We start from the raw sequence: 27308 nt of genomic DNA on the forward strand, positions 1-27308 counted from the left end.
TTTTATGTTGGAATTGGATAAATGGATGTGAACTTACAGTTTTCAAAACATATAGGTAGGTGCAGAAATAAATATGTATGTATATGTCTATCATAACAACCCTTTTTTTGGTATAAATAGATGTAGGCATAGGTATATACATATAGGGCTGTAGGTTGAAGCTAGTTGATTTTTACTCTTCAAACTAATAAAATGCAAAAAGTAATTCCTTCCAAAGAATATAATAGTGATTTGGTATAGAGCTAATAAACTTTTGAATTGAAATGTCTATGCTTTGAAAATGAAATAAAATGAATTTTTTCAGTTACAGATTCAATTTTTTCTATTCCTTTCTTTGTAGTGTCTGCAAATTCTTTGATTTACTAAAAGAAATTGATACCAGTACCAAAGTTGATAATGCTATGTCAAGACTGTTAAAGAAGTATAATGTATTGTGTGCACTCTACAGCAAATTAGAAAGGTAAAGTAAAAATTTTATTAGGATTACACCCCAGTTTTGCATGTTACTGGTGATGATTAGATTCCATCTGGGAACTATATTTAGTAAAGTTATTAGGTATTACCCCGTAGATTTGTCCCCTTTGCTGTTAGTTTTTTTTTTATAGGTTCTTAGCTTTCTTTTTTATTCAGTCATATGCATTATGAATGTTTCCTCCAGAATTGTTATACTGTCCTTTCATATTTCTCATTTGTTTTAACAAACTTTAAGACTTTAGTCTTCTCTGCCAGAGACTTTCAGTTCTCAGTGGAAGAGTGACCTAAATTTAAGCTTCTTCCTAATGGTGTTATTTAGTTTAGAAAGAGAAAAACATACTGGTAGTACAAGGTGTACATGACCTATACTACCAAGCTATGATTTGTATTCTCAGTGGTGTAAACGGAGACTTTTCATTCCTTTTAACTGGGAGAAAGATGAAATTCAGATAAACTTGGGTTTTTAATGCACTTTTCATCCACGTCGCCACTGCCACTGGTAAAATGCCACATCTGGCATGTGGCTGTTACTCTGTTCATTGTGGGGCTCATTTCACTTGGTGAGAATATATGAAAGTTAATATTTTAGCTAAACAAATAGTTGTAAAGGGAGAGGGAAGAGTATTTTGGGGAGAATGAGTATGGAGATAGTGCTGGAAAGAAGCATCTTCTCAGAAGGATGCTTCTGTTTTCCCTTTCCTTCTTTTTGGTTGGTATGTCACTAAAACTTCAGAGGTGTGATAGAGGATAAGAAAAGTGGAGAGAAAAATCAAGATTGGCCTATGGCTTTTAAAGGAATTTTTCTTGCTCCTCGTTTTTAATTGTAATAAGGTTGCATTGGCCATCATTATTTTCTTTTGTCTTTTCTTGAATAGAGTAAAATCTATTTGCACAAGAAAAAAGGGATTTTTTTTATTATAGTAAAAATTTGTATAAGGAATGTAGACTATAAAGCACTTGGAAAACACAGAAGAGCATAAATAAAATATGAATCACCCTAAATTTTAATACTGGAGATAACTAGTTTTCATATTTAGAATATTTCTTTCTTTTGGATATTTTATGTAAATTATATATGGTATATATAATTTTTTCTTTTTTTTTTCTTTTTTAACCTAACTGGGACTTTTCTGAATGCTTCTGTCCCTTAAAGTTGTTTATGGCCTTTTAACTCATATCTTGGAACTTATCCTAAGAACGTTATCTTAAATACAAAAAAGCTTTAGAAATTTTTATCACAATATTATTTAAGCCAACGAAAAGCTGGAAACAACCTATTTATGCATGACTGAAATAAAGAGTAAGATATAAATATAATCTAAACACTAAATATTATAAATGTAAAATAAAATTTGCTAAGGAATATTAACAATATGCAAAAATGCTTCTAATATTAAGTAAATATAAAATTTGATGAGGAATAAAACAATATGAGAAAAATGCTTCTAATGTTAAATAAATAAAGCAGGATATACTGTGATTATAACTGCAGAAAGAAGTTGTATGTATTGAATGAAGTTATGTATTAACACTAATGTACTGAATGATAGTAGCTGAAAAAGAAGTACCAAAATGTTAACCAAGGTTTTGTATGAGTAACTTGCATTTCTAAAGAGGATGTGTTACCGGTATAATAAATTAAGCAAAAACTTCTCTAGGTCAATGTTTAAAAAAAAATCTATTCTGTAAAGACTAGTACCTCAAAATCTATAATTATCAGGTTATTTCTAGATACAGAATTTTAGTGAGAATGATTTGGAGTGCAGTCCTGATTTTTTTTCCTGCTATAATAATTTTAATTAGATACTTCTAGGTTTTTTGCTTCACTATCTGAGATCAGAAATCTGTTTGGATATTTATTTCTGTTTTACCTCTTTCCTTTACCCTTCATACATTCTAGTGATACATTGTATTTATGATTCTTGTGGGGGCTAAAGGAAGTTAGAAAGGAAAGTTAGAAAGTGGAATATTATATGGATAATTCTGAAGTATTTGAGTTCTTCCTACCTCCCATGCCCTATGTTTTTCCTTTAGGCCAGTTTTTGTAAAACACTGGCTGTTTCAGATTAGTAAGTAGGGTTCAAGGTCAGAGTTCACAAAAATTTTCTCTACAGTAGTAGTCTGGTATGATGCCCTACCAAAAAAGAGAGGCTCTGGTACAGTTTAATGTTGAAGAGAATGGAATCTTTTGAGTCAGACAGATTTGTATTCTACTCTGGGCTCCAACATGTACTGTGTGATCTTGGACAAGTGAGTTACCCAACTTCAGTGCTTCAATTTCTAGAGTACAAACGAATTGATAATGGTGCCTACCCTGTTACGTTTTTTAATGTATTAAATGAGATAATGCAGGCAATGCTGAGTCCAGAACCTATAATAAACATAGTAAACTTTCCACAAATGTTTTCGTTTTGTTTTTTGTTTTTCTTAAGTAAGCTCTATACCCAATGTGGGGCTTGAACTCTTTACCCAGAGATCAAGAGCCACATGTTCTACCAACTGAGCCAGCCAGGTGCCCCTCCAGGAATGTTTATAAAACAAAAAAATTTCTGGCCCAGTTTGGGAAAATTTACATACTATACCCACCTTAAAGAGTCAGACTGTACATTCACAACCCAGGGTTCTTAAAAGTCCTGTATAATAAAACATGTTGAATCTGTTGAGTTTATCGTTTCCTAAATGATTAGACTACTAATATATGTTTATATGTATTTAACATCAATTAACTTCTGGAAATAGTGTTTGTAGAATATTCTTTAAGAAACCTTAGGCTATGGGCGCCTGGGTGGCTCAGTTGGTTAAGCGACTGCCTTCAGCTCAGGTCATGATCCTGGAGTCCCAGGATCGAGTCCCGCATCGGGCTCCCTGCTCGGCAGGGAGTCTGCTCCTCCCTCTGACCCTCCCCCTCTCATGCTCTCTCTCTCTCTCTCTCATTCTCTCTCTCAAATAAATAAATAAAATCTTAAAAAAAAAAAGAAACTTTAGGCTAGCTATCAGCTGTTTACTGCAAATAAATTAAGAAACTACAACAAGCATTAACTAAGTGGCTGTTAGTACTCAGCTATAAGTTAGGTGCTGGGGATACAAAATCTAATGATACTATGATTATAGTAAATGTAGTAACTAAATTATATTTTTTAATAAAAAAAAGTGCAATGATGCATGTGATGCTGTATTGTAGAGGATTATATGTGGGAAGTAGAAATTTCATAGTGGGCAAAATATTGTGTATGTTTAAGGGCAAGAAGGGTAGTTATGGGGTACTTTTGATCAAGTAAAAACTATAGGAGAAGGCAATGTCTGAACAGGTTTAAGGATAAATTCACCAAGCAAAATGTGTAGGAACTGGGACTGCGCTTCCCAGGCAGAGTGATTAGCATGCGTCCAAAGGCAAAGCAGTAGCATGGTGTACTGATGGCTGAAAGGTAGGAAGGGATCAGACGATAGTGAGCTTGGACTTTGCCCAGCAGACAATGGAGTCATTGCAGGGTTTTAAGCTGGGAATGACAGTCAGATCTCACCTTAAAAGATCACTCAGGCCTTTGTAAAAGGGATTTAGAATTTTTATTAACTAGATATATTAGATAATTTAGTGTTTATTGGCCTTAAAGTGGATTGGCAGAGTTTTTTGTATCTTATTTGTACCTTTTACTGAAGAGCAATTAGGAAAATTAACTGTGATATCAAAGCCTGTTTATTTCAGAGCAGACTGTATGTGTGTGTGTGTGTGTATATATATATATATATATGGCAATATGCCATAGTGATTATGGTCACTTTAAAAAAGCTAAACAGATCTAAGTATGAATATTACTTTAGTCATTTACTGACTGTGTGAGCTAGGAAAAGTTACTTAACCTCTCTCAACCTCAATTTCAATCTAAAATATAGCCAGTAATACTTTCCTTGTAGGGTAATTGTGAGAATTAAGTAAGACAGTGTTACTGGTTAGCTCACCTTCTAGCACATACTAAGTGTATAATAAACGGTAGTTTTTTAAGTTTTTATTTAAATTCTAGTTAGTTAACATGTAGTATAATATTGGTTTCCTATTGGTAGAATTTAGTGATTCATCACTTATATGTAACACCCAGTGCTCATCACAAGTGCCCATCATCCATCTAGCCCATCCCCCACCCCCCACCCCTCCAGCAACCCTCTGTTTGCTCTCTATCGTTGAGTCTCATATGATTTGCTTCCCTCTCTTTTTTTTTATTTCCCTTCCCCTATGTTCATCTGTTTTGTTTCTTAAATTCCACATATGAGTGAAATCATATGGTGTTTGTCTTTCTCTGACTGACGTATTCTGCTTAGCATAATACTCTCTAGCTCCAACCATGTCATTGCAATTGGCAAAATTTCATTCTTTTTGATGGCTGATAAATGGTAGCTTTTAAAGTTATTTTTAGCTTCATTAATGCTGTCACAGAGAAATATAATAATGTAAGCCATGAATTTTAAATATTCTGGTAGCTACATGACAAAAAGTTGAAACAAGTGAAATTAATTTTAACATTTTATTTAACCCATATATCCCCAAATATTTCAACACGTATCATTCACACAAAAATTTGTGCGCTGATGTTCATAGCAACATTATTCATAATAGCCAAAAAGTGGATTATTATTCATAAATGGGAATAAAATACTATTATATACTATAACATGGATGAACCTTGAAAGCATTAAGCTAAGTGAAAGAAGCTAGACATAAAAGTCCATATAAAGTACACAAAAGTCCAAGACAGAATGTATAGTGATTGCCAGGCATGGGGGGTACTGCTGATAGGTATGGGGTTTGTTATGGGGGTGATGGAAATATCTGGAATTAGATAGTAATGGTTGTAAAACAAAGTAAATATACTAAAAATTACTGGATTTATACACTTTAAAATTAATTTTATGTTATATGAGTTATATTTTAATAAGAACATGAAACTAATACAAAAGTTATTAATGAAATATTTCACATTCTTTTTCTCATACTAAGTACTTTTGAATACTTTGGTGTGTAATTTACATTTATAGCACAACAACATTTGCACTAGCCACATTTTAGGTGTTCAGTAGCTGCAAGTGCTTGTGGCTACCATATGAGCACAGATTTATATTGAATGCAACTATCTTTCACTGTATGATAGCATTTTATCATGAGCTTTGTCTTTAAACAGTTTTACTGTGATATGTCTGGTGTGGATTTCTTTATATGCATCCTACTTGGAGTTTATATTTTTTGGATGTGTAGATTAATGTTTTTCATCAGATTTGGGAAGTTTTCAGCTAATTCTTTAAATATTTTTTCTGCTCTTTCCACTCCCCACCCCCATCCCCAGCTCTCTTTCTGGTACTCACATTACACATGTATTGGTATATTTTTTGGTATACCACATTTCTGTGAACCTCTTCATTTTTCTTTTTTTCTCCTCTTCGTTCTTCATTCAACATAATCTCTTTTGACCTATCTTCAAGTTAGTGTTTACTTCTTATGCCAGCTCAGATCTACTGTTTAGATCATCTAGTGAATTTTTCATTTTGGTTCTTGCACTTTTCAACTCAAATTTCCATTTGGTTCTTTTCAGATAATTTCTCTTTATTGATATTCTCTATTGGATGAGACAATGTCAGAATACCTTTCTTTCTTCCTTAAGCATGGTTACCTTTAGTTCTTTGGACATATTTACAGTAGCTCCTTTGTAGTCTTTCTCTGTTGAGTCTAGCACCTGGGTTCTCTCGAGTGCAGTTTTTTGTTTTTGCCTGCTTTTTTCCCATGTAGAGGTCATACTTTCCTACTTCTTTGCATATTTCACTTATTTTTGAAAACTGAACATTTTTGATAACACCGTAGTAACTCTAGATACTGATTCTCCTTTCTCTTGGGGCTTTCTGTTGTGGTTTTTTGTTTAGTGGCCTAGCTGTATTATTTCAGTGAAGTCTATTTGTCCCATAGTGTGTAGCCTCTGATATTGCTCTTCAGTGTAGCCATTGGGCATGTGGCAGTTACTCTGAGGTGAGTCATTTTCAAGGGGTTCTCTTTGACAGTCTTGTCCCCTGATCTCTTGTTAATACCTAGCTGTTACCTTCCACTAATTGCTGACTGTTTTGCTCTTTTTGACAATACCCCACATCTGAAATTGCTTCACAGTCTGATCCAATTAAATTTGGCTCCCTTTGCAAGAATAGGCTTTGAGGTCAACCTTGAGGCTTGTTCTTTTTCCAGGAGAGCTCTTCTTAGCTGTTTATTCTCCTGGTTCTTTCTTAGGTGGTCTAGAATTTAGCTTGTTGCTTTCATAGAACTGCTAGCCTCCTCTTAACTTTCTCACCACCAAAATTTCCATTGTTTTCAATAGCACTTAGCCTTGAAAGTCCCCACACTGTGTTCCAAATATAGTTATTACCTTGGAGAGAGCTTCAGAACTCTTTTTTCTTGGGGTGCCTGGGTGGCTCAGTTGGTAAGTGTCTGACTTCGGCTCAAGTCATGATCTCGGGGTCCTGGGATTGGGCCTCGCGTAGGGCTCCATGTTCAGCTCTCCTCCCCTCTACCTCTGCTCTTCCTCCCCACTCTCCATTCTTGCTTTGTGTCTCTCTCTTGAATTTAAAAAAAAAAAAAATTCTTTTTTCTTAAGACTTGCCTTTCCCCTGGACATCATTTCTGTGCCACTGCTCGGGAGGTCAGAATGGGGACAGTGTCCTCTTCTTTTGGAATGTCACCTTTGCTTTAAGAGTATCATTGAGGGGGTGTCTGGGTGGCTCAGTTGGTTAAATGGCTGACTCTTGGTTTCAGCTCAGGTCATGATCTCACAGTCATGAGATCAAACCCCATGTCTGGCTCTGCACTGAGCTGAGCATGGAGCTTGCTTAGGATTCTCTCTCTCCTCTCCCTCTGCTCCTCTGTCCCTGTGCACGTGCACACGCCACTGTCTCTCTCAAAAAAAACCCCCAAAACTTAAAAAGGGGGCACCTTGGTGGCTCAGTCAGTTAGACATCTGCCTTTGGCTCGGGTCATGATCCCAGCGTCCTGGGATCAAGCCCTGCATAGGGCTCCCTGCTCAGCGGGGAGTCTGCTTCTCCCTCTCCCTCTGTACATATTCTCTCTCTCTCTCTCTCTCTAAAAAAAAAAAAAAAAGTGTCACTGAGAAGAGGTAATAGTCCCTGGTCTTCTCAGATTGCCTTTAATGTCTGAAACCTCTGTCCTGTGAACTAACTGGGGTAAGAGAAGTCAAGGCCCCAGTATTGATCTGTTGTGCCTGGAAGAGAACTTTTGCACTATGAGTGGGGGCTAAGTGGAGGAAGGGAGCCCCAGACCCCTCAGCTCCTCTTGCCTGGGATAGACTTTCTACAGCACAAAGTTTGGGATGATTAGAGATGCCAGTCACCTTCCTTTCCCAGAGTGATAGTCCTAGGCTGGGAGCTGGGGAGAGAGGGAGTCCTGTGTCTTGGCTGCACCTGCCCAAGGTAGAGCTTTATGATGCTGAACTGGAGAGGAGGAAGTGAATTTTGCTTTGAATTCCACAGACTATTTTTGTTTTTGCCAGGAGTTAGTACATTTTCTTGAAAAAATGTTTCCTTTTTTTGCTGTATGCCCTTAGGAGAATTTCCAGAGACATTAAATGATTTTTTAAATAATTTCAACCAATTATAGTTATTATACTGGGAAGCAGGTCTGTGGAGATGCTAACTCCTCCATTGTCCTAAACAAACAGGGTTTTTTTGTTTGTTTTTTAAGATTTTATTTATTTATTTGACAGAGAAAGAGAGCACAAGAAGGCAGAGCGGCAGGTAGAGGGAGAGGGAGAAGCAGACTCCCCACTGAGCAGGGAGCCCGACATGGGGCTCGACCCCAGGACTTGGGATCATGACCTGATCTGAAGGCAGATGCTTAACTGGCTGAGCCACCCAGGCGCCCCAACAAATAGGTTTTATAGTACTTTTGAGTTATTTTAGTGAGGCTAATAGTTAAGTAAGCTTTTATGACCTGATCTGGGATTCTAACTAGATCAAGATTTAATTACAAAATGTATCCTGAGTTACAAATGCACATATGGAATCCAGTCCTTTTGTAATTAGATATTACAGTGATATGTGAAATGCCATGTATTGGAAAAGTTTACTTTAACTTTTTAAAATAATGCTATATTTTTTTGTCTTTAAAATGTATACTTTTTTTTTTAAGATTTATTTTGGAGAGAGTGTGCACATGAGCGGGCGGGGGGTGGGGGGCAGAAGGAAAGGGAGAGAATCTCAAGCAGACTCCCTACTGAGCTTGGAGCCCAGTGTGGGGCTCCATCCAACAACCCTGAGATCAGGACCTGAGCCAAAACCAAAAGTTGGACACTCAACTGAGCCACCCAGGCACCCCTAAAATGTATACTTCTTGAAATAATATGAAAAAAGCATGGTAAAATTGATTTCTAAATCATGAAAAAAAATTTAAAATGACTTAAAAAAAAAGCCATAATGTTAATATAATTATTTCTTCCTTTTAGGACATGTGAACTTATATATTTGGCACAACCCAGCAGTTTGTAAGTAGTTCAGAGCAAGTTATTTTTATCTTTCTGGTTTTTTAAAAAATTTTTCTGGAAGAATCCCAAACATGTTGATAATGCCAGGGTTAGTTTGATTGATTATAGCATGCTTTTCATAAATTAAGGTCATAGATTTAAACCCTATGCAGATTATTTATCTTCTCACAAAGAAAATGGTATGAAATATGGGCCCTTTACTACAAGGAGAGCTAATAGGGTGGAAGTAGATTCAGTGCAACATATCACCAGTTCTGGGAAAAATGCAAATTCACTGAGTTAATCTTTTTTGAGTGTCTGTTATTGTCTAATATTGGCATTTTATTAACTTGATTAAGACCAAGAACATAGTTTTTGTGTAAGAGTAAATGTGACAGTATATATTAAAATTTCCAAATTATTTTTTTAAATGTATGATACATGCTCCAACCGTATACCCAATGAAAGAGCTCTAGAGATTTTCTTTGGAAACAGAATGAGTAGTATATGAGATTTTCTGCCCCACTGAACTAGTGGTATTGAAGATGATTGATATAAAGGGAAATTATGTGTTTATTAGTTATATTAATCTATTCCAGTTGTTAATATCAACAGGTTATCAAGGCATAGTGTTAAATTGGTAGTCATCCAAACCTCTATTTTTCTGCTTTAGTGTTGATTTTAATTAGAAAGCAAGGAACAGAAAAGTATTAAGTAATTGGAAACCAAGTACATCATAGTATACCACTTCTTGTGCATATTTTTAGATTATAATTGAAATATTAAATATTTCCTTTACAAAATATATACTACTCTATGGGCTAAATATAAATATCTTGGTAAAAACACTAACTGAATTGAGACAAATTGAGTTACTTTGTAAATTGTCCATTTAAAATGGATTGTATTCTCTTATGCAGTCAATTTAGGCCTATAATTTAAAATAAGGAAAAAGAAGAGATATTTGAAAAACTGTCAGTATAAAATTTTTTTTCTGGTTTCTATTTGTTTACTAGGATATCTACTGAAATAAACTCTGTGTTGGTGCTAAAAGTTTCTTGGATCACATTTTTACTAGCTAAAGGTAAAGTCATTATGTTTGTTACATGTTAATGTTTCAAATGTAATAATTCTTTTGGACTAGGTTCAAAATTTTTTATTCAATTTAATGTTATTCCCCCACAGTCACCAGTTCTCTGTGTGGCTTGTTACCTGTTAGCAAGTTCTTGTAATTCTGGCACTGGAAGCAACTTTGGAAATGTCTCATTTCATTTCTGTTTCTAATATCCTTTGAAAATCCTTCTTCCTTCCTTTTTTTTTTTAAAGAATAATATTACTATTTTTATAAATATGGTACATATTCATGATACAGAATTCAAATAATACAGCAAATGCAAAGAAAAATGTAGAAAAATTACCCCAAGCCTACCCATAAATAAATAAATAATCATTAAAATTATATAATTGTTATTTCAGGTGTATTTTTATGCATAGAACCTGATAAAAAAGATTGGAGATGTGTGCATGCACAAACAGATCTAATTTTTTAAAAATAGGATATTATAGTGTAACATGTAGTAAACATACAAATTAGTTTTACTCAAACTTTACAGAAGAAAATAAACAAGAGAAATGGGAGGAGTTGCTTAAATTTAGATAAATTTTTGTCACGTAAGCAGTATTATTTCCTAAAATATTTCTCTAAGATTATGAAAAAGCACTGTTAAAAAATTAAGCTTAGAATCTTTATTTTACTTTGTGTTTTGATTTAAAGTAATATAAATCTTCTTTGAAGGAAAAGGATGTTAGTACAGTATTACCACTCTTCCTGTCATCTCCCCATCCATCACTTTCAGATTTGCTCATTGTATTATCATTACATTATCAAAGATCATAACATTTATATTTCATTCTGTAATTATAATTACTTGTTTAGTCTCACTTCTTTATGTCAGTGGATTCTAAGCTTATTGTCATTCCTGTTATAACTTCTCCATTTCTGAGTTCTTTATTTTGATTCATCCTTAGCTGGCTGGCTTTTACCAGGAAGGAATTTTTCAAAAAAGGCTTTTTGGCACTATATTCCCTATGTTTGTCATGTTTATGAATCATGCGCATAGTCTTTATACTTGAAGGACCACTGGGCTGTCTATGCTATTCTTGTGTCATACTTGTTTTCCTCAGGACACTGTTTTCTGGCATTGAACAATGCTGTTGAGAAATAGGAGTATGTTTAATTCCCCCCCCCATTTACTTTTGAATACTTGATTTTTTTTTAAATTTGAGGTTCAATACTTTAACTAGACTATCTCTTGATTTTTATTATTTCATATTAGTTTTTCTTATGACACTGTATCTCTTTTTAAACTGAAGGTTCTGCTCTTCATTTGAAAGACGTCTTAACACACAAATTTTTAAATGTTATTCTATTCAGTTAGGTATTCTATTCTGTTATGTTTCAGGAACTTAACTATCTTTTTTTAAATTTTTTTTTGAAGATTTTGTTTATTTGACACAGAGAGCACAAGCAGGGGGGTGGCAGGCAGAAGGAGAGGGAGAAGCAGGCTCCACGCTGAGCAGGGAGCCCAATGTGGGGTTCCATCCCAGGACCCTGGGACCATGACCTGAGCCAAAGGCAGATGCTTAACCAACTGAGCCACCCAGGCGCCCCAGAAACTTAATTATCTTATGTTGGATTATTTTTGTCCTCCATATTTACTTTCTTTTCTTGTCTTATTTTGATCTTTCGTCTTTTCTTATTTACTAACTGTTTTTGTCTCAAGTCTTCTGTTTTGAGCTAAACTATGTTTTTTCATTATTATTATGTTATATTTGTCACCATACAGGACATCATTAGTTTTTGATGTAGTGTTCCATGATTCATTGTTTGTGTAAACTATGTTTGTAATGGTGTTATTCTGTCCTCACTTTTTCCTTAGCTTTTTGTTGTTGTTTTTATATAATTTGTTTTTTATTTCTTAGTGCAAGGAGTTGTAGGGCATTTTCTTTTCATAGATTATCTTCTAGATTGGGTTCTCTCTCTGACTTTTTCTCTTCTTATGTTGTGACTCTATTTTTTCTTTTCTTTTTTCTTTTCTGTTGTATGTTTGCATAATCTCTGTGCTTCTCATCCTCTCTCCCCTCCCCATGTTACTAGGACTTTATGTGGGCAACGCAATTTCTCTGATGTGGTTGGTGTGTGATGTTGTTTTCTCTGATGTAGTGTGAATAAATCTCTTTACACTCTCTTTGCATTTTATCTTTGGCTAGTTGTGTTCCCCAAAGAGCTACAATATAAATACGGGCTTTTTATTTTACTTACTTTTAGTTTTAGGGGGTGAGGGAGAAAGTGGAGAATTCATCTGGAATGATATGAGTCTTTGTTGTTCTGAGATTTTTGTTAGAATGAACTCTAAAACAGAACACTGTAGTGATAATTGCATCCTGTTTCCATAATGGGATTGTGTTGGGATTCATATTGGTTTCCAGTTCAGCGTAGCGCACCGGAATCTCTGTGTTTGTCAGAAACTTAGCTATCAAAAAAAAATAACAAAAAACAAAACCAACCCCCCCCCCAAACAACAACAACAAAAGAAAGTTAGTTATCGTATTTTTCCTGTTTTACCCTTATCCCATCATCAGCATTTCTCCTCCCTCCAAGTCAGAAGAGGAGGAGATGAGGATACTCTGAGTCAATATCTCTTAAATTTTGGTGTTGGTACTGACACTTAGCCAGTACAGTTTTTCCTTTTATTTTATTGGGTATTGGAGGAGAATTCTTTGATCTGACTTCACCTTACTACTTTTAACTGTAAATCCTTGATATCATTCTTTACTTGTAAGGCATTTCTTAATAGCTTCTAAGTCTGTTACAAACATATGTTTGCACTATACCTATGGATCTAAAAAACCTGCCAGATGCAGGGTTATCTGCTTTTTCACATAGTTTCTATACCTTCAGTATTTGTTGGGATTAATAATGGTTTAGCAGTCAGATACCAAGAAGATAGAAAGTGAGCCAAATTAAACTTCTAGAGCAACAAGCAAATATAGCTATATTTGATTATGATTTATATAGCTACACTATTTTTTTCCTCAGGTATTTATTATATGCATTCATTTCCTCACAGCTCTCCAGTTGTATATTTACTGTATTAACTTTTTAAGATTTTATGCTAAATAATTACTTTATAGATGACTTCAGTTATATGTTAATTTTGTTATTAATGGCTTTGTTTGTGGTAATATTTTATAAGGGGGTTAAAATCGAAAATATGTGAGGTTTCATAAATAAATAGAATTAAAGATTACCATGTAGCATACTTCAAAATTATTTTCAGAAGTAATAAATTCTATAGCTCTTACCAAAACTGGAAATAAGTTTAAAAAAGCAAAAAACAAAATGAATTTAGATGTAGGGAATGGACTATAATAATAATTGCTAGATGTCAAAATCTCATGGTAGACTTATACTTCATTTATTTCGTAACTTCATGTACTTTTATTTATATTTTTATGTATTTCAAATCCGAGTTTTTGCAAAACAAAAAAAAAATTAAGTTCTTTAACATGCCTTTATTCTTGAATAAATCAGTATATGCATATGCCCATACCCACAATTTTCCCTGATTTAAAGATCTCAATCTCAGTCTCTGATCTGTTACTTTACATTGTAAACCTATTTTATTTTCAGGGGAAGTGTTACAAATGGAGGATGATCTCGTCATCTCATTTCAGTTAATGCTCTGTGTCCTTGACTATTTTATTAAACTCTCACCTCCTGCATTGCTTAAAGAACCATATAGTAAGTATTTTAAATAATTTATGCATCTCCTACATCATTACCCAACAGTTATTTAATGTCAACTAGGACCAAAACATGGTTCTAGAGCTGAAGGAATGATAAAAAATAAATCAGACATGGACTCTGCCCTCAAGTATTACAGTATATAGAAGTAGAGATAAAACAAGTAAGCAAGTAAGCAGTATATGGCCACTTTCTAAGTGGTCTGGGCCAAAATACAGTAAATGCTATGAGAGTTCAGGAAGCAAGAAAGATTTTTAGCTGGGGAAGACCAAGGAAGACCATGTAAGAGAGGTGGATTTGAACGGAGTATTGAAGAGTAGATAGCATTTGAGTATTAGGGGAAGTTGGGGTAGCATATTCCCAGTAAAGAGAAAGTTAAGAGGTAAGGCACAGATATGAATGAAACTTCTTGAGAAAGAGTGGCCCATTCTGCTGGAGGAGATTACCTAATTTGTATTATTGGATGCTATGATTATTATGTGACTAATTTTTTTTTGCATATGAGTTGTAATTGATCTACCTCAGTGGGTGATGAGGTGGGAAGTGTTCTTAAATGAAAGTAACTGTTGCTAAAAAAAATTAAACGTAAAAAATAAAAGAATAACCCTTGCTGAAATAGATAGCATTAAGCAAAGACGAGTATATTCCTTCTAGAATGGAATTGCTTCTTTTAAGAGGTGGCATCAAGAGTAGAATTTCAAAATCACTTATTATATCACAGAAAAATGTAAACTTACCTAAGGCTGAACTGATTCCTTGGTCCTAAAATGATTAAAGTATTAATAATACTAAAAATAATAGAGGACAGATCAAAACATGGAAGTCTCAGTGTTGTTGGAAGTGCCTGAAAAGCTGAAGCCTAATTAATCTTTTTGAACAATAACTTCATGGAAAATGAAGTCTGGAGCAGAATTTTTAAAATGTGTTGAACATCATTTGACAGAAAAAGGTCAGTAGCAGGAACTACATATGGAACAGGAGAAAAAAATAGAAAACAAATATATTTTTAAAAATTCTGAATCTGTAAAGATTATATGTTTTTTCTTCACTTTTTTTCAATATTATAAGTTTAATAAATTGATGTAGGATGTTACTTTAGTTGACAGGTATTGTTCTTTCGGATTATTTGAAAGTACATTTTAATTTTCTAAGTGTTACGTTAAAGAGAAACCAGGATGAGGTGATAAATTTACTGAGTAAGGTAAACTTCAAATTAACTTTTTATTATGGAGAATTTCAAGTGAATACAAAGGTAGACAGTAGTATAATAAGCCCCATGTACTTAGATTACCTACTTCAACATATAACTTATGGTCCATCTATAGCCCCATCTGCTGCCCAGGTGCATCAACTATATTATTTTGAAGCACATCTTGCATACCATTTCATCCTTATAAATTTCAGTATGTATCTTTTTAAAAGGCATAATGATGACTACCATTGTCACACCTAAAAATCACTTAGTAGTTTCTTAACCTAATACCACCAAATATCTAGTAAGTGTTCAGATTTTTAATTGTCTTATAAAAGTGATTTCAAAACTTTTTTTTACAGGTTGACTAAATCAGAATCTAAATAAGATCTATATCTTATGATTGGTTGATACACTCTCGAGACTTTTAAAAAACTTCCTTCTCCATTTGTCTTTCTCTTTTTTTCCTTATAATTTATTTATTAAATAATTAGGTGGTTTATTCTGTGGGGTTTCTCGTGGTTTAATTTTTTCTGATTACGTCCTGTTGTATAGTTTAACATGTTCCTGTATTCTCTCAGTTTCCTGTAAATTGTTGGTCAGGCCTGGAGGCAATTAATACTTTTCATACTTAGTCATCTGTTATCTCTTTAATAGCTGAATTCATTTTCAGTTTGAATTGGGAATGCTCAAAATAATACAGGAGATTTTTTTTAAATCACCCTTTATCACATAATATTTATATACTTTTTTTAAAAAAAGCATTATTTACTATGGTATTTGCTTAAACTTTTAAAATTTATTTACTTTTATAATTTGTCTAGCAGTTGAATCCATAAATAGTTTTTTTAAGACTCTTTAAGATAGAAAACATTTTTTCCCCTTACAGACCGAGTAGGATACATTTAGAATTAGTTTATAAGTTGGCTGTTTCCCTTGCCTTCTCCATATTTGCCTAATAGCAAAAACTGTTATCAGTACATAACTTAAAATAGATAATCAATAAATAGATGTAACTGTTAGCCTTTTAATGAAGCCTAATAAATAAAAGCAGCATGTTACTAAAATTATTTCTCATCTCCCAAGTTAGAATACTTCATTATTTTATACAGTGGAATGTGCAATTGTTCTTATCTAATTTACCATTTTTACAGAAACAGCTGTAATACCTTTTAATGGTTCACCTCGAACACCAAGGCGAGGTCAGAACAGGAGTGCACGGATAGCAAAACAACTAGAAAATGATACAAGAATTATTGAAGTTCTCTGTAAAGAACATGAATGTAATATAGATGAGGTAATTTAACTTCATGATTTCTTTAAAATGAAGTAGATTTAGATGTAAGTTCTTCCTAACAGTCTATACTTCTTTCATGACAAGCTTGCTTTTGTACTTAGTGCCAATTCTTTTGCAGCAAAATATTTAGAAAAAATTTATTTTTCATGTTCAGTTACTTTGATTTTAAAGAGAGCAGCTCCCTTACTCAGGAATCACTGAAAAGGTACATCTTTATGGCAGTATTTTGCAAATGAATTTGTTCTTTGATTCCTCTGTGGTTACTGATAACTCCTAATGTTTTAAAATACCCTAAGAAAACCCTGGTGTTTTGGTTTAATGATAAGTAATATCAGCATTAAATTTCTGTTCATCCTATCCGCTCTTTCCAAATATTACACCAGATGTTAGTGGCTGGTAGAGAATGCACATGAACACCCTGGGATTGTTTATCTTGGTCACAGAATGTGGACTTTTGGGATTGGAAGGGGTCTTAGGAATAATGTACTCAGCCTCCTTTTCGTAATGAGTAAATGAACTTCCGGAGATTGATAGCTAAACTAACAGGGCTAGACTTTGGGGAATCTGCTACCAGTTGCTGCTTTCAGTGTACTATGCTGTTGCTTTGTCCACAGTTCACTGCCACCAGATAGCTGTGTGAAATGTTGCATCTTTGAAATTTCTCTGTCAGCTCTGGGAGGGAATGGAGTATGATCTCGAAATCTAGTTTAAGAAGCGTTGGAGTGATTTATCAGGATATCTTAATGTCAGCACTGCGGCTTTTGTCAGTTTCAAAAAAAGATAGATATACACCTGTGGTTGTAGATGTATCAGCCTTATACATATAGGTTTACTTTTTTACTTTTCTAGAATCACAAATAATCTTTGCTAATAAGCTCACAAATGTAGTTGAAATATTTTTTTTAATCCAGTCTATTGCTAAGTCCCTCAAGATAATGAATATACATAAATGCAGTTTTCTAATTCCTGGTTGTTAATTCTCTGGGTTTCAGAACTACTTATAAGATTTCATTTCTAAAATCAGGAATAAGTCATTAAAATTTTTTTTCATTTTAAATAACTCTTTTTGTAATTTAGAATATTTATAGGAATTATTTTTAAAGTATAGCTGATTAAAAACTATGGTAGTAATTGACATTAATTGACACTTGGTTATTTAGATATAGCATTTTTGGTTATATAACTATTGGTTGGTTACATTAACGGCTATATAATTATTGGTTAATTAACACTAAATGGTTAGCTAGAACTACCTACTTTATAAATACTCCAGTTCAATGGGAGTTAATTAGAAAACAAAATTAATAAGTTACAGAAGCCTAATTCTTGCAACTTACTTTGAAGAAGATATGAACTGATAGTATTTCCACCTTAATAAATGTAGACTTCAAATTTGGAAAAGTTAAATAAGTAAGTTCTTTAAAATTTTGTAACATTGCAAGTGTAGAACAGGCAGGAATATGCCTCCAGGTTTCCTGATTACAGTCTTTATTATCCATGTTAAATAAATGTAAGGTGCTTTGGTATGAAACTGCATCATTTTACAAAATATTGTTATTTGATTTTTAATTGAATTACTGGGTATTCTTTACGTGTGTGAAATTATTTTCTTGTAAAAACAGGCTATTCTCCTGAATTTTTGCTAAAATAATTGACTTGATATTTCCTTAGCTAGCTATCAGATGGTGAGTGTGAAGTGGCCTAAAAATATGCTGTAGGGAGAAATCAGAAACAGTATAGAGAAGAGTCTTGACTGTAATGATAGCTTGGGTTTTAATTCCAGCGCTGCCCCTTCCTCCACTTCCTAGCTGTGTAACTTTGGTCAAGTTGCTTAATTTTTTTGAGCCATCTTTTCATCATCTGTTAAATGTAGAATATTGAAGTTGGTTTCAATGAGTTTCCTTCTTATAAATCCTATTTCGTTAATAGTTCTCTACTACACTTCCATTCTAAGACTTAAAATCCTCCTCACATAAATTAAAAAGTAAATAATTGAATAATTATAAATATCACTAGGTTGAATGTAAGTCATTGATCAAAATGTCAGTTAACACTTCCATTCTAGTGTTAATATATTGCGACAAAGGTTAAGTTTTTTTAGTTTAATGGCTATGTTGTAACTTTATCTTTTTCAGGTGAAAAATGTTTATTTCAAAAATTTCATACCTTTTATGAATTCTCTTGGAATTGTAGCTTCTAATGGACTTCCAGAGGTAATCTGAAAGAAAACTTAATTAATAAAAAGTTAATGTATTGGGGCGCCTGGGTGGCTCAGTCGTTAAGCGTCTGCCTTCGGCTCAGGTCATGATCCTGGGGTCCTGGGATCGAGCCCCGCATCGGGCTCCCTGCTCTGCGGGAAGCATGCTTCTCCCTCTCCCATTCCCCCTGCTTGTGTTCCCTCTCTTGCTGTGTCTCTCTCTGTCAAATAAATAAAATCTTTAAAAAAAAAAAAAAGTTAATGTATTTTGGGACTTTTGGGAGGGAGGAGTAGCTGTCTAGTTTCTTAAAATTACTTTTTCTTAAATATTTTTTGCCCAAGGAAAGAAATCTAAGGAGCATTTTGGTGAACCAACTTTATATGAGTAACAGAAAAACCTTTTGAATATATATTCAGATGTATAAATAAGCAGCATTTGTAATTTGCACTAAAAATTGATTTGTACTAAAATTTTTCAAAAATCAAAGTGTAGGCTTTTGAATTTCTGAATGCCATTATATTTAAATATAACTAAATATGCACAATCAAATTTGATTCTCATTTGCTATGCATCCTTAAGCATAGGATCCATGGATTGATGCCATCAACATGATTGGCATTATTGTATTGTGGAGCATCTCTTTTGAATATTTTAAACTACCTCATTTAAAATAAATTCAGTTGAAACAGCTATGATTATATTGCAGAAATGTTTTACCTTAGTGGTGTGCCATCCATCTATCTGTTTCTTTTCACATCTTGCCTCAAATGTCTTGCTCTTCAATGAGAACAGAACAACTGAGAACTTTATGTGGGAAGATGAAATATGTGGAGAAAAGGATGCTTAGATAAATGAAGAACAAGTACTCAGGGATAAAGCAATGTTTTAGAAGTACCTGGCATTAGTTACCAAGACCAAAAGACATGAAATCAGATAGCTAGTTTGCTGATTCTGTGACCCAAATTGGTGACTAGTTCTTGAATTAATAAACTTACTCATCCAACAGTTATTTGTTGAGTGCTTAATATATTCCACGCATTGCGCTAGATATTATCCATAAGAGATTTAACTGACAGTCACTGTCATTAAGGTGTTAGTGGGAGAAAAACAAAGAAAGAGAACACTACAGGAATCTGCAGGTGTCTGGTAGAAGTATGCACAAGTTGCTGTGGTATCTCAGAGGAGGGCCACCTAATCCAAAGTGGGGCAGATTGGTTTTGTGGAAAACTGTGTAGAGGTGTGATTTCTGAGCTGAGTAAGCTTTGAGAAATGGCATTTCCAGTGTTAGAAATGACAGATTCAAAGGGACAGTGATATGTGATGGTGTGGTCTGTTCAGTGAACTCCAACTAATTCATTAGGATGGGGATGCAGGACAGAAGACTGGTAAGATAGACTAGAGAGGCAAGAAAAGGGGCCAAATATTGTATTACCGAGTTTTCTTATTAACTGATGTACCAAAAAATAGACTGTTCACAACTCTAAAGAATCTTGGACACTCATTGTAATTTTTCTTCCTTTAGAAAGGATTTTGGTTTTTTTAAATTTAATTTAATTTTATTATGTTATGTTATTCGGTTTTAATAGAAATCTTAAGATAAACCTTACATTTACCCCAGCATTTTTCTTTTATTTTTTATTTTTTATTTTTTTTTTAAAGATTTTATTTATTTTTTAGAGAGTGAGTGAGAGAGAAACAGCATGAGAGGGGAGAGGGTCAGAGGGAGAAGCAGGCTCCCCGCTGAACCAGGAGCCCGATATGGGACTCGATCCCAGGACCCTGGGATCATGACCTGAGCCGAAGGCAGACGCTTAACCATCTGAGCCACCCAGGCGCCCTACCCCAGCATTTTTCATATAGCACTAATGTCAGTTAACACTTTCATTCTAGTGTTAATATACTGTGACAAAGATTAAGTTTTTTTAGTTTAATGGCTATGTTGTAACTTTATCTTTTTCAGGTGAAAAATGTTTATTTCAAAAATTTCATACCTTTTATGAATTGGTAAATTCATAAAATAAATGATTGATAATTAGTGCCTCACTAAGATCGGGCAGGAACAATGATTAAACTTAATCAATGTGAATGACTGTTTTACCTAAAAAACTTAGACAAAAAATTTACATTTAACTGGATTTCTTCCTGCCACTCCTTTTGAAATGTGATTTTAGTTCTCTCAGGTTAGAAACCCTCAGACTTTAAAGTCATAGCAGAAGTCATGCCAGGTATTTGTCTGTTGGGCATTGGTTTTTAAATTATGATTAGAAAATTATGAATCAGAACTTGTAAAAGAATTACAGATTCTAGCAAATGAAGAAGTATCTGAGATTAGGAATACATTGTGCAAATGTGTTAATTGGGCTAATTAAATTGAGCTAATACTCTTGTCCAAGACACTTAACTAAAGGGAGTTAGAGTACATCAAACAATTTAGAAAAGGTAGAGAGAATATATAATCAAGAGGATTTGTTATGTTTGAAAAATATTTTTATATTGATAAGCATGGTGGAAGATTAGAAGTGAGGGATGTAGGGGATGTTTGGAGGATCTTGGCAATTATATAATAATACCTACTGTTTTGTGTTACTGGTGATCATTGTCTACATAAAATTCTAATGAACGGGATGCATACATAAAATCAGTTTAAAATTAGAGTTAAAAATAGGAATTTTTCACTTTTAGATATGCTTTATTTTTATTGCATGTGAACTCTGTATATTAGAAAATGAAGTGTATGTACAAAGAGTCTTTAAATCTGTACTTCTGTGAACTGAGAGATGTAATGATATGAAAAGGATACTCATCAGAATTGTTTTTTCTTTTGAGGTGGAAAGTCTCTCTAAACAATATGAAGAGATTTACCTTAAAAACAAAGATCTTGATGCAAGATTATTTCTAGATCATGATAAAACTCTTCAGGCTGATCCTGTAGACAGGTATTGTACATGGTCTAATTTTACTTGTTGAGATGCTTTTGCTATAGATTGATTTTAATATAGATAGATTAAATAGGTTTTTATTTAACTTCATGATCTTTAAATATCATTTATAATGTTACTTCAAGTGCCTTTCTATAAAGCTAATAATAAGGTAAATAGTATTCTAAGCATATAATATACAAATAGAGATTTAATGTGAATTGTCATCTCTAGCAACTATTTTTTTTTATTAAGCTGAATTTAATTTTAAAACGTGCACTAAAAGAAAATTGTTGAAGTAATTAGTTTACTTAAGTAGTGGTCTCTCTTTTTCCTACCCTTTCATCTGCTATTACTTGCTTGGTTCTTTTTTTTTTTTAAATGTTAATACAAAAGTATATTCTCTTGAATTATCATGTAGAATTCTAAAGTAGATTGAGAGTAATTGCAAAAAATTTGAATGATTGTAAGTATGTTTATTTTATGTCTTTAGCATGATATCTTTTAATATTTAGCTGAAAATATATATAACTTATAGGTTAAATGCAAATAAAATGTTTCAAATTTTATTTAAGTCAAAGTAAATTTTTTGGAAGGCATAATGATTGAAAAACTTGAGCTTTGATATTTTTAAACACTGAACAGCTCGGTTCATAATACCATCTAACATCTAGAGATAGCATCTAACTTTCACTTTTAAAAAATTGTTAATGATTGGTGCACCTGTTTTTCATAAACTTAGTAGAAGAAACCCAACTGAAAAACAATGGTGAAGAACATAAAATTTTATTTATTTAAGCAGCTTTTGGATCATCTGTTTCCTATCACTTCTGTTATTGACTTACCATTTTGTATGATGGTATGAAGGCAACAAGTAATATACTGCTCTTTTGACTCATAAAACACAAATTGTGCATTTTCAATCTGAATGACTTTGCTTATCATTATTTAGTTTTGAAATGCAGAGAACACCCCGAAAAAGTAACTCTGATGAAGAGATGAATGTGATTCTTCCACAGACTCCAGTTAGGTATGAATTTTCTTACTTTTGATTTTCATTATAATTATTTATTCAGTGCCTTATGAGTTTGTTCATCTGGTCTGTTACATATTTATGTATACATGCAACAAATATATATTGAGTGCTCTTTGCCTGCAAGGTATTTTACTAGTTGCTGAGGACATGATTATTAAACCTAGTTCTGTCTGTCCTTAAGGAGTAGAACCTAGAATGGGAATGTGTTTCATCTCAGTAAATAAAAAAGGAAAAAAATATATCATCACCCTTTGCTCTGCATACAACTTAGAAGGACTGAAACCATTTTTCTGTCCTTTTCCTCACTTCCCACATCTAACCTGCTTTTAAGTCTTATTGAATCTACCTTTAAAATATCTCTAGTCCATCTCCTGTCCTCCATTTGGACTCTCACCACTTTTGTCCAGGATCTCCTCCTCTTTATTTTGGATTTTTTGCAGTAGCCTACTAACTGATCTTGCTGCGTCTACTCTCCTCACTGTTCCTCTATCCCCACCACCAACTGTTTTCTCCAGAGAACCCCAGAATAATATTCTAGAAATGTAAGTTAGATCATGTTCACCCTGCTGTCCAACCTTTTGACTGCTTCCTGTTGCATTTGAAATATACATTCCTTCACAGTTCCTACAAAACCTTGCATGATCCAGCTTCTGTTGCCTTTCTAACCTCATCTTGTTTTCCTGCTCATTATGTACTAGCCAGTTTCCTGAATGCTTGAGGCTCTTCTTTTGTACTTGAGGACTTTCACACTTGAAACTCTTCCTTCTTTTTTTTTGCTTCTGAATTACCAACAGCTACTCTTCCTTCAGGTTCAGCACAAATACTACTTTTTAAAAGATTTCTCTCTGAAGTAATTTCCTTTATTCTTTCTCATAGTATCCTGTTCTATTTCTTCATAGTGTATATCACAATTTGTAATTAAAAATTAATTTGTATGTTTCCTTGTTTTTGCCAATACCCGTAATAGCCTTTAAGTTTGATACCATGTGGACCATGGCTTTTTTGTTCACCATTTACTAATTAGGACCTAGGATAATATTTGGTACATAGTGGGAAATCAGTAATATTTTTCAAATGACTATGCAGACATATAAAGATACATTTCTGTATAAGTGTAAAGTATAGTAATAAACTTTTGACAAACTAATGAGATGGCACAGAAAGGACTTAATAAAGGGACTTTATTGAACTGAATATTGAAACATGCAAGTCTGTGACACAGGAGAACACATTTTAGGGAGTAGGAATAGCATGTGCAAGGGCATGGGAGTAGAAAACACAACATGCTGTGTCTGGGGAACTATTAGCAGCTCTTTATTGACTCACTAAATGGGAAGATGAAATGGCAGGAGAGGAGGGATACTAGATCCTGAAGGGCCTAATATGCCATACCCATAAGTTTGGACTTTAGCTTGTGCATGATTTGGGCTATATATGGGTGTTAAATAGGGGTAAGGATAAAATTAGAGTTGATTTTTGAAAGTTTATGTGGTAGGAGTTTTTGAGGGGATGGACTAAGGAGGACATGGTGAGAATTAGACCTGTAAATCTGTCATAGTGGTTCTTAACCAAGGGTGGAAATTAGAGTAACCTGAGGAGGTTTTTTTCCAAACTACAGATGCCTAGACCCTACTACCATACATATAGTGAGTCAAAATCCCTGGACTGCTCTATTGCAGTAATTCAGTTGAGAAATGCTGAGGATCTGAACCAAGAGTAGGCAGTTGGAATGAAGGAACAAGAACAGGTTTGATAAATATTTGATGAATTCATACTTAGAATATTACTCATGAGGCATTTATGGGACATGAAGAAGTAGTAAGTAGTGGGATATAAGGATCTTACAGATCTGAGAACCATCTGGGGAAGTTAATACCATAAAAATAGATGAGTTTGCCTGAAGTAAAGGTATAATAGCAAGAATGGCTGGCTAAGGGCTGAGCCCTAAAGAATGCTAGCATTTATTTATTTATTTACTTAGTTCAGTTAGCCAACATATAGTACATCATTAGTTTTTGAGGTAGTGTTCAATGATTCATTAGTTGCATATAACACCCAGAATGCTAGCATTTAAATACTAGATAGAAGTTAAAAAGAACGAGAAGGCTGCCCAGAGAATGAAGCCAAAAAAGCCAGGGGATGGAGGGAATTTCAGGAAAAAGCAGGTGTTTGAGTGTCACGTACTTCAAGGAAATCAAGTATCGGAACAATTGAGAAAGATCTTTTGGTATTAGCTGCTAGTTATTTGTGGCTTTAGGCATAGTGGGCTTAAGTGGATTAGAAGATGTACAAGTTTTAGAAGCAATAATATTTGAAAGGTGAGGAAGTATAAATATCAGTCGAGAGAGGTATAATAGTTTGGTGTAATAATAAGGAAGATTAAAAAAAATCAGGAATGTTTGTCATCTTTTTTCCTAAATGGAAACTTTCACCAAAAGAGATTAAAAGACTTAAAGACAAGTTCTTTTTCCAAACTGAGCAAATGACATCGGTTCTAATTCTTCCTGAGGTTACAAAAATGAAAAAGAAAATGCTCACTGAACATGTTTGCTAAATAATATTTAAGGAATCTTTCAGCCATAAACATTCTGTAGTTCTTTGTATCAATAAACAGTACCTACAATAGCAATGTACTGCTACTCCCCAAATTGGAACATTAGTGTTTACTATACAACACACACATACACACACACACACAATTATAGAATTAAAGAAATCTTAAGGGACTGACCCAATTTTATGCTTTAACAGTGTAGACTTCTAAAATTATGTATGCTTTCATCTGAAGACTTCTATAAAGGAAAGTCACATGCTTCTTCATTTGAATTACAATATATCCTACCATTTTTATTTGAAAAACTTTAATATTTGATTGTAATGATGTTTTCTTTTAAAATTGTCATTTTGATACCAGTTTATATGTTTTCTTCTTAAAATATCATTAATTTGGCCAATTAATGTTTTATTGAAATGCAGTTTTAGTAAATAAATATATCAGTTCTTCAATTATAAACTTAGTGATTATGAATATGTTCTTTCTTAAAGGTTTAAATAAAATGTAATTCCCTTTTGCAACTATGTGGATGGAACTAGAGGGTATTCTAAGCAAAATAAGTCAATCAGAGAAAGACAATTATCATAGGATCTCACTGATATGTGAAATTTAAGAAACAAAACAGAGGATTATAGGGGAAGAGAGGAAAAAATAAAACAAGCCGAAACCAGAGAGGGAGACAAACCATAAGAGACTCTTCATCGTAGGAAACAAACTGAGGGTTGCTGGAGGGGAGGTGGGTAGGAGGATGGGGTAATGGACATTAAGGGGTGATGGACATTAAGGAGGGAATGTGATGCAATGAACACTGCGTATTATATAAGACTGATGAATCACAGACCTGTACTTCTGAAACCAATAATACGCTGTATGTTAATTTAAAAAAAATGACAGAAAAAAATGTAATTCCTTGTAAGCAACAGTATACCAAGGGTTTTGTAAAATCTTATTTCAGAGAACTTCTTAAAGATAAACAGGATATAGTGAGTTTGAAAGATTCATTTAACTTGTGAAATAGGTGCATTTTGTTTATTTTCCTTCATTGCTTAATATTTCTTCCTTTTTTTTTTCTCTCTAGGACTGTTATGAATACTATCCAACAATTAATGATGATCTTAAATTCAGCAAGTGATCAACCAACAGAAAATCTGATTTCCTATTTTAATGTAAGCCATAAATAAAATGTTATGTTTGTGTTATCTTGAAAAAGAAATTTGAAATTAAAAGTTAAAATACTGAGAATTTTTTTAAGTATCTCCCAACCCAAATGTTCTTGTCTGTTACCTTACTTCTTGCTTTTTTGAACCCTCCAAATTAGATCTTGGTAGTATTGTATTATTTTGGTGTGTTATTTTTAGATTTTTTGCATGTTTGCTCTTTGCCTTGCTCATCATTCTTTCTTGCAACTTAGACCTCATTTCTGATTTCATTTTCTTTCTTCTTCAGATACATACTTTAATAATTCCTTTAGTGAGGGTTAGTTTGGGGTGAACTTACAAGGTTTTTGTCTTGTTTTTTGTCTTAAAGTATCTTTACTCTTACTTTTTGTAAGATAGTTTAGCTGAATCTTCAGTTCTAGATTGATGTTTACTTTCTCTTAGATATTTGTAGATAATACTTTACTATTCCTGGTTCTCCTTGTTGCTATTTAAGAAATCTGTGAATCTGGACTCCTGGGTGGCTCAGTTGGTTAAGCGACTGCCTTTGGCTGAGGTCATGATCCTGGAGTCTCAGGATCGAGTCTCTCATCGGGCTCCCTGCTCAGCAGGGAATCTGCTTTTCCCTCTGACCCTACCCCTCTTGTGCTCTCTCTCTCTCTCTCTCTCAAATAAACAAATAAAGTCTTTAAAAAAAAAAAAATCTGTGAATCTAACCATTGCTTTGTTATATATCTTTTCTGTCTGCTTTTTCGATCTTTTCTTTGAATGTGATACTAGGATTTAACATTTGTCATATCTCTACAGTCTTTTTTATCCTATATTTAGCCCATTTTTATTTACGTTTCTTGCCTGGACTTGTGTGCATTTTACAACTCCTGTAGACCCGAGTTTGACATCTGAAGGGCCACTCACTGCTATACGAACAAGGGAGCGAGAAGGAGATCGTGAAAACTAGCATCTGTGTTACTTGCTTGTTTCTTCACTCCTTATTTAAATTCAAATGAGGGTCAGGACTCACTGAAATGCTCATCCATGGATAAGGCCAGGAGAATTATTAAAATTTGGCTTATTCCAGTAACTCTGTATTTTGTGTAGTTAACATTTTATTTAATATCATAACCTCCCTGTGGCTTTGTCATATTCTGTTCTCATCTTCTTGCTTATATGCCTC

The 27308-nt window shown here is 33.6% G+C and overlaps 1 protein-coding gene across 1 annotated transcript in view; it reads left to right on the forward strand.

The window, feature by feature from the left end:
• The window catches only part of RB1 (RB transcriptional corepressor 1), a 154311-nt gene that overhangs the window by 34578 nt on the left and 92425 nt on the right, over positions 1 to 27308 (forward strand). Inside the window, exons 4-12 of the mRNA XM_035003391.1 lie at positions 341 to 460; positions 8958 to 8996; positions 9992 to 10059; positions 13669 to 13779; positions 16129 to 16271; positions 18407 to 18484; positions 21296 to 21405; positions 22340 to 22417; positions 26056 to 26143. Of these exons, the coding sequence (XP_034859282.1) occupies positions 341 to 460; positions 8958 to 8996; positions 9992 to 10059; positions 13669 to 13779; positions 16129 to 16271; positions 18407 to 18484; positions 21296 to 21405; positions 22340 to 22417; positions 26056 to 26143 (835 nt within the window). The remainder of the gene's footprint in view (positions 1 to 340; positions 461 to 8957; positions 8997 to 9991; positions 10060 to 13668; positions 13780 to 16128; positions 16272 to 18406; positions 18485 to 21295; positions 21406 to 22339; positions 22418 to 26055; positions 26144 to 27308) is intronic.

This window comes from Mirounga leonina, unplaced genomic scaffold (assembly GCF_011800145.1).
Source record: "Mirounga leonina isolate KUSES-001 unplaced genomic scaffold, KU_Mleo_1.0 Mir_127, whole genome shotgun sequence".
Classification (NCBI taxonomy): Eukaryota; Metazoa; Chordata; class Mammalia; order Carnivora; family Phocidae; genus Mirounga; species Mirounga leonina.